This window comes from Trichosurus vulpecula, chromosome 3, assembly GCF_011100635.1.
Source record: "Trichosurus vulpecula isolate mTriVul1 chromosome 3, mTriVul1.pri, whole genome shotgun sequence".
NCBI lineage: Eukaryota > Metazoa > Chordata > Mammalia > Diprotodontia > Phalangeridae > Trichosurus > Trichosurus vulpecula.
The window spans coordinates 53,994,720-54,002,431 of NC_050575.1; the positions used below are offsets into that span (position 1 = coordinate 53,994,720).

The 7,712-nt window shown below is 34.9% G+C and overlaps 1 protein-coding gene across 1 annotated transcript; it reads right to left on the reverse strand.

Moving 5' to 3' along the window:
• Positions 1-5,442: 5,442 nt before the first annotated feature.
• On the reverse strand, positions 5,443-5,769 carry LOC118844114 (60S ribosomal protein L38). Its single transcript, XM_036751944.1, has one exon. The coding sequence runs from the start codon at positions 5,706-5,708 to the stop codon at positions 5,496-5,498; it is 213 nt and encodes a 70-aa protein (XP_036607839.1). The 5' UTR covers positions 5,709-5,769; the 3' UTR covers positions 5,443-5,495.
• Positions 5,770-7,712: the final 1,943 nt, after the last annotated feature.

The window sequence follows — 7,712 nt, forward strand, 5'->3', positions numbered from 1 at the left end:
TAGCAAATGTTGCAGCTCAGAAGCAGGTGCTGGGACCAGTCACAATACCACAGAACATCTAGACTCTAGTTTATTTGGATTATCATCATAACTGAATAAAATTTATTGCATATAATATTTGTCATAATTTGTACTTAATAAGTATGTACTGATTGACTAATGCATCATCCTACATCAAACTTCAAATCAAAATAATTTAATGGAGTAAAGACTATGGTTCAGAAATAGGTATGTGATTATGGCAATGATGAGAAGGAATGAAAGCCTAGCTCTATCAACAAAACAAAGGCTGGAATATTATGTGCCCTCCAAATGAAGCCAGGTAAAGCAAAACATTTTTGACAAATAGAACCATCCAAAGTGGGGCTGCCTTTGAAATAAGTATCTCATTAGAGGTTTCCAAGAAGTGGCCAAATGACCCCTTGTTGGGTTTGTTGAAGAATTAATTCTTATCTAGGAATGAGGCAGCTTAGATAGCTTCTAATGTTTACTTTAGCTTAAGGATTCTGCAGTTCTACAATTTTCTTTTTCATGAGTCACCAATGAAAACAAAGGAACTAGTCTTTACTTTCTGGACTGGGTTCCCTGTCAGGGATTGATGGAACTCAGACATTTGCCAATTTACTGGAAAATAACTTGGTTGGTGAGTCATCAAACTAATTTCCATTTGATTTAATTTAAGTCTGCCATATTAGTCCATTTATAGCCATGATTATTTTTCTGGGGTACTTCAAGGAACACTCTTTCTAGTCAATATATTCAATAGCAGGAAGATGCTTTACTGAATTTATAGAAATCCTTTCCCTAGTTCTTCTAAAGGCCTTTAACTTAGTTTGTTGTCTATTGTTTTCTACAGTTGTTCATACAGGATCTTTAGCTTGAGTAAATTGCAATTGAGGTGATGCTCAATGAACATTATAATAATGCTTTACTCTGGGAGTTGCCGTGCCTAAAGCATGGCTCTAAATGGCTGTAATGGCCATTTTGCAGGTAAAAATACCTTTAGAATGATATTCTTCTGATTTTAGCAACACAGTCTTTTTTTGTGAAGATCCCTCTGAGAACAGACTTTCATTTTTGGTTTTGCCAGCACCTGGAACACTACCTGAGCATAATAGACACTCAAATGTTTACTAAATTGAATTCAAGAATCCTGAGCCATCTTTTCCAGCATAATTTTGACCTGACTCTTTTATGTTGCCTACTCATTGAAGGTTGCCTTTGTTTGGAGAATTTGCCATGTTCTTTGTACAATTTATTTACTTATCCAACATATGCAACAGATGTTGGCAAGTAAGTCAAAACTAGTCATTTGTGTCTTCTGCTCTATACTCATCATAAGTGCTACAAGGGAAAAATAGACCAAGTTTTCCAAGAAATTTTGTGTTTCATTGTCCTTGGATTCACAATGGAATTAAATTTGTCAAGTTATTTACAATCCTTCGACAAAAATGTAAGTTAGTTTTCTATTTAATGACAACCTCTCTGTCTTCTGCTTTCACTAATTGTGACAATTTCAATATGGATATGGTTCCATCTTAAAATGGGGATGATAATAGCACCTACTTCCCAGGGTTGTGGTTAGGATAAAATAAGATGACATTTGCAAAGTGCTTTACAAACTTTAAAGAGCTCTATAAAGACTAGCAATTATATTAATAACAACAATATTCATAATAATAATATTGTTAGCTTGTTAAGCTGTTGGTTTTGGGTCCAGCTGCTCCTTTCATACATTATGACATCTTCTCTTTCTTCACCTTGGTCTTGTCTATGCTCCATGCCTGGGATTCCTTCCTTCCTCACTTCTGTCTCCTAGTATCCCTCATTCCATTCAAAATCCTGACCAACTGACACCTATATGACGAATTTGTTAATTGCCCTCTGGATACTGGTGCCCTTCTACTCCTATGTATACGGGCACACGCACACACACACACACACACACACACCCCACTTTGTATTTTTCTGTGAATATTGAATACCTTCTTATTTTCCTCAGGATAGTCTCTTTTGCTTATGCTAATTAAGAGACAAAATGTCCAGATCACCAAATGGACTATGTAATGATGAATTCCATTTCCTCTTGGGTCATGATGAAACCAGCTAGACCAATTCTTTATTTTTGCTTTTCAAGCAGATACTGTGAGGCATCCATCCATTACATTGATATTTTCATCTGGTATCTGGGTTTTATTTATCCCAGGAATGTCAATTTGGAGATAATTCAGCTCTTCCAGTATTATTTTGACTCATTAATCATACATTTAGAATACTTACCATCATGTTATTCTCTACAGATCATTGAATGATTTATCTGTCACCCCTTTTTTCCACTCTTCTACCATTATTGTTTAGCAGAAAGGAACCTCACAGATGATCATTTTTTCTTTTACTTGTTTTATTAGCATCCCTAGCCAAAGAATTCATTGTGTAGTAGTGGAAACTGGTGGTGAGAAACTTCTCTGTGCTTAATTATTTTTCTTCTCACATAGAGGTCAGTGTGTCACCAAGATTGTATTTGAATCCTGTCTTCCATGACAGAAACTTTGAGACATGATTCTCTACTGGCATAGACTTCAAAAATCCATGGTCAATTATATGCCATAATGAGGCACTGGGTTAAGACTTTCCAACAAACCCAAATAATAGAGTTAAAAGTATGTTACATACCTTTTACCCCCTTTCCCACTGTTTTCTTTTCTCTACTGAGCACACATGTACTCTTTATTCCAATGCCATTTCCAACTTTTCTCTCTAGATTGTAGCAATATTAATCCTATACTAGTTATTTTATTGCTGATATGGAAATAATAATCTCTTCTGGGTTATACCTCCAGTGGTCCCATATTGGATATTTAAGTGATAGAAAATACTGCTCCAACACCTTGAAGTTAAATGATATTCATTCCTGCATATTTTTACATTATAATAGTGCCATTTTAAATCTTCATAGGTTTTTATTATTTAGCTGAAGGAATATTTGCATAGATATTAATGTACAATCTTCTATAATAGTATCCCTGATCTTTATTGCTGTAGTTATCCGAAATGAAAGGTTACTGGAGGTGAGTTGCATTGGATAACTCATTCGTTCGCACATTCACTTAAGAAGTACTAGTCACTGCAATGACTACAATGTGCATGGCTCCATGCTAGGCACTTTGGAGTATATAAAAAGGAAGAAGATTGTACATCCAAGAGCTCAAATTGACAGGATAATTAATATATATGTCAAAATACCATTATTCAAGATAAAATGTAAAAATGAAATGAAAATTCTGTAGACCACTAGTTGTAGAAATGTAGAAGAGGGACAAATTATACCTGGCTAGAAAGATCAGGGGAAGGTTTATGGAAGGTGAGACTTCATGGAAATATTGAAGCTTGAGTAGCAATTGGACATGTAATTCTGGGAAGAATGGTCATTCCAGTTAAAGGAAAGACATGAGCATAGTCATGGCTATGAGAAAGTATTAGGAATATTTGAAGAATAACTCATATTGATTAGATCACATATATACATACACACACATATATATATATATATATATATATATATATATATATATATATATATATATGGAGATAAGCCTAGAAAAGAAAACCAGAATGAAACAACAGAAGGCCTTGCATGCTAGATACATTAGATTGACCTTGATTTAATAAGTAATGGAAAGAGCCAGGAGGTTCAGGATAAGCATATGATCTGTGAAATCAAGGATAACTGTCAATGATCTCTAAGATCTTGGAGAATGGGATAGATTGCTATAGGCCTGAAGAGCATTACATGTCATCATAATTTTCAAGAAGAAGAAAAAATAGAACGGGGAGGTGGTAGAGTCTATAAAGTATAGGCCAGTGAGATTGACTTCTTTTTTCACAATAAAATCCAAAAAAAATTAAATGGTTTATTCATGAACATTTAGGAAGAGGAGCAGAGATTGCTTTTTAGTTTTGCGTGCTTTCATCAAGTACCTATCATGTCAGAATGGGCTTCTTCACTCTTTTTTGACAAGGTAACTAGACTAATTAATAGTGGAATGTTATACTCATGGGAGACTTCAATTACATCAAAACATTTAACAAAATCTCCCCTATCCTTGTGAACAAGATGGGGAGATAGATCAAATGATGGGACAATTGTTTAGATTTAGAACTGCTTGGGTGACCAGACTCAACAAGTAGCTACTAATCAGTTGATGCCACCTTGGATAGCAGCTTCTATGAAGTGTCTTATTAAACTTTCCTTGTTCCTATGCTAGTCAGTGTTATTAACCAATGTCTTCAATGAACCCATAGGTAGAAAGGACTTTTGTCACATTTGCAGATGACTCAAACATGAGGGTAAAGGTTAAGAGAAGAAAAATAGCTTGATAATCTTGTAAGTCAGAACAAATCTAAGAAGATTAAATTTACTAAAGATAAATTCAAAATCTTGCTCTTAGAGTCACAAAATCAATGTAGGAGAAGGAGTGAGTACTGCTAGATAGAAAGTTTTCTGAAAAAGATATGGGATTTTATGGGACTTTGAACTCAATACAAGTCAACAGTATGGAAAAGCAAAAAACTTCTAAAATATCTGGCTATATCCAGGTAGGCATATTGTCCAGGACTAAGGGATTGATAGTATTTGGCCTTGGTCATAGTACATCTGGAAGAGTGTGTTTCATTCTGGGTGCCAAATTTTAGAAAGCATGTTAATAAACTGGAGAGGATCCAGGGGACAGTAAAAATAATCTCAAAAACCTGCCTTATGAGAATCAATTGAAAGAATTGAGGATGGTAAACCTTTATAAAGAAAAAAAACTCAGGGGAAATGTACTTGCCTAGTTTAATTATTCAAAACGATTTCATGTGAAAGTATTTTTCTTGTTCTTCTTGGCTCAGAGGACACAAATAGAAGCACTAAGTAGAAGTTGCAGGAAAAAGCCTTCCTAAAAGTTAGAACTATCCAGAAATAAAATGGACTGCTCTAAGGTCAAGTGGATTCTCTCCTCACTGGAAATTTTCAAGTAGAGATTTTATTTTGTTAGGTTAGGGAAATCATAGACAGGAAGAATTTGGACTAGAAACCCCTTTCAACTCTAACCTTCCACAATTTGGTGATGCTGGCAAAATTTATCATTCAGTGAATATGTATTAAATATCTACTGCATAGAAAGAACTATGCTAGGTTACGGGCATACTAAGACAAAAGCAAAAAGTTCCTGCTTTCAAGGAACTTACATTCTATAGGGTACAGCCCTGCTCCTACAGCACCTTCATAGAACTTAGAGACACAGAATTTTCTACTTACAGTGGAAAAGAAATCAAGGAGTAAAGCTGTCGATGCTAGGGAAAAAAAATCACAATTGCTTGTATTCACTTATCTAGATACTGTGCAGACCATTCCAGTGATATTTGCCAAAGAGAAAGCACTGGGAATATGAGTAATTTTTTTTTTCTTTTTTTCCCCCTACATTTTAATACAGGTGGAACATTGAATGATTCCTTCACTTCAGCTCCTTCACAGCCAAACCAGGAGGCAGGGACTGTTTAAGTTTCTCTGCCTTCTCTTTGTCTGTGATGACCAATGTGTACAGGTACCTGCTGCATCGAACTTTAAACTTCACATTGTCCTTGTTTTTCTTGATCTTGACAGATTTGGCATCTTTTCTCCTGGCTGTGAGCAGGAAGTCTTTTATTTCCTCGATTTTTCGGGGCATGGCGGCGGCGGCGGGACGAGGGGCGGCGTGTGGCCCGAGAAGTCGCGCCACGGGAGAGATACTCACTCGAATATGAGTAATTCTATAGCAAAATGCTGTGAGTACTTCAGGGATGTGTAATTAAAAATCTTCTAGTTTAGTGTTTATGAACCTTTTTGGTCGTGGATCCCTTCGCAGTTTGGTGAAGGTCTTGGACTCCTTCAGAGAATAATGTTTCCAAATAGATAAAATAAAAAAGAGGGTTATAAAGGAAAATAATCGTACCGAAATAAAATTATCAAAATATTAAAAAAAGTTCACTGACCACAGGCTAAGACTATCAGGATTAGAACCAATCTTGTTCTCTTTGTATTACACTATGCTTGTTGATAAGACAATGACATTATCATAGGATCTTAAGTTTTTATCTAGAAGAGATCTTAGAAATTACCTAGTCAATAGACTTAGAAAAAAAAGTAACAAAATTCATCTGGAAGAACAAAACATTGAGAGTATCAAAGGGAATAAATGGAAAAAAATGTGAAGGAAGGTGTAATGGAATGAGATTTCAAACTATATTGCAAAGTGGTAATACAGTAACATAGTAATCTAGTGTTTGATAAACCCAAAGATTCTTGTTTTGGGGGTAAGAATTCACCATTGTAAAAACTGCTAGGAAAACTGGAAAGCAGATTGTTAGAAACTAGGCATGCTCCAACATCTTACAACATATACCAAGATAAAGTCAAAATGTTTACATGATTTAGATATAAAGACTGATATATAACAGATTAGGGGGGTATGGAAGATATTACCTGTCCAATCTATGGATAAGGGAAGAGTTTATAACCAAACAAGAATTAGAGAGATTCACAAGAAGTTAAATGGATAATTTTTGATTACATGAACTTAAAAATGCTTTTGGACAACCAAAACCAAATGAAGCTAAAATTAGAAAGAAAGCAGGAAACTGGGAAAACATTTTACAGCTACTTTCTCTGATAAAAGCTTCATTTTTCATATGTATAGAAAACTGAATCAAATTTGTAAAAATAAGACCCATTCTTTAACTGATAAATGGTCAAAAGATATGAGCAAGCAGTTTTCAGAAGATGAAATCAAAGCTATCGATGGTCATGTGAAAAAATGCTCTGAGTTACTATTGATTTTAGAAATATAAATTAAAACAATTTTGTGGTAAAATCTTATACTTAGTAGATTGACTAACATGATAGAAAATAAAAATGATAAATGCTGAAAAGGATGGGGAAAATAGAAACACTAATGCATTGTTGCTGGAACTGTGAACTTTTCTAACCATTCTGGAGAACAATTTGGAACCATGCCCAAAGAAATATAAAATTGTGCATACCTTTTGACCCAGCAATACCACTAGTAGGTCTATATCCTGAAGAAGTAAAAAATAAAGGAAAAAGACCTGTACACACAGAAATGTTTATAGCAGATTTTTTTTGTGATGGCAAAGAATTGAAAATTGAGGGGATGTCCCTTAATTGGTGAATGGCTGAAAGAGTAGTGGTATAGTGGATAAAGTGGCAGACCTGGAGTCAGGAAGACTCATCTTCCTAAGTTCAAATCAAACACTACTAGCTGTGTGACCCTAGACAAGTTATTTAATCCCATTTGCCTCAATTTCCTCATCTGCAAAATGAGCTAGAAAGTGAAATGGCAAGCACCTCCAGTATCTTTGTCAAGAAAATCCCAAAGAGAGTCATGAAGAATCAGACACTACTGAAACGACTGCACAAATGATGATCAACTTTGCAAAACTTAGCCCCTTTGATCAAGACAGTAATCCAAGATAATTCAAAAGGACATATGACAAAAAATGATATTCACGTCCTGAATGAGAACTGATGAACTCTGCATGTGAGTCATAATTTTTCCATTTTACTTTTTCTTTTTTTGGCAACATGGCTAATATGGAAATATGTTTTACATGACTTCACATTTATAATTAATATCATATTGCTTTCTTTCTCAGTGGGTAGGTGAGGGGCTGAA

Excerpts from the sequence above, each read along its gene's own strand:
- LOC118844114 (XM_036751944.1), bottom strand. The coding sequence starts at position 5,708 with ATGCCCCGAAAAATCGAGGAAATAAAAGACTTCCTGCTCACAGCCAGG.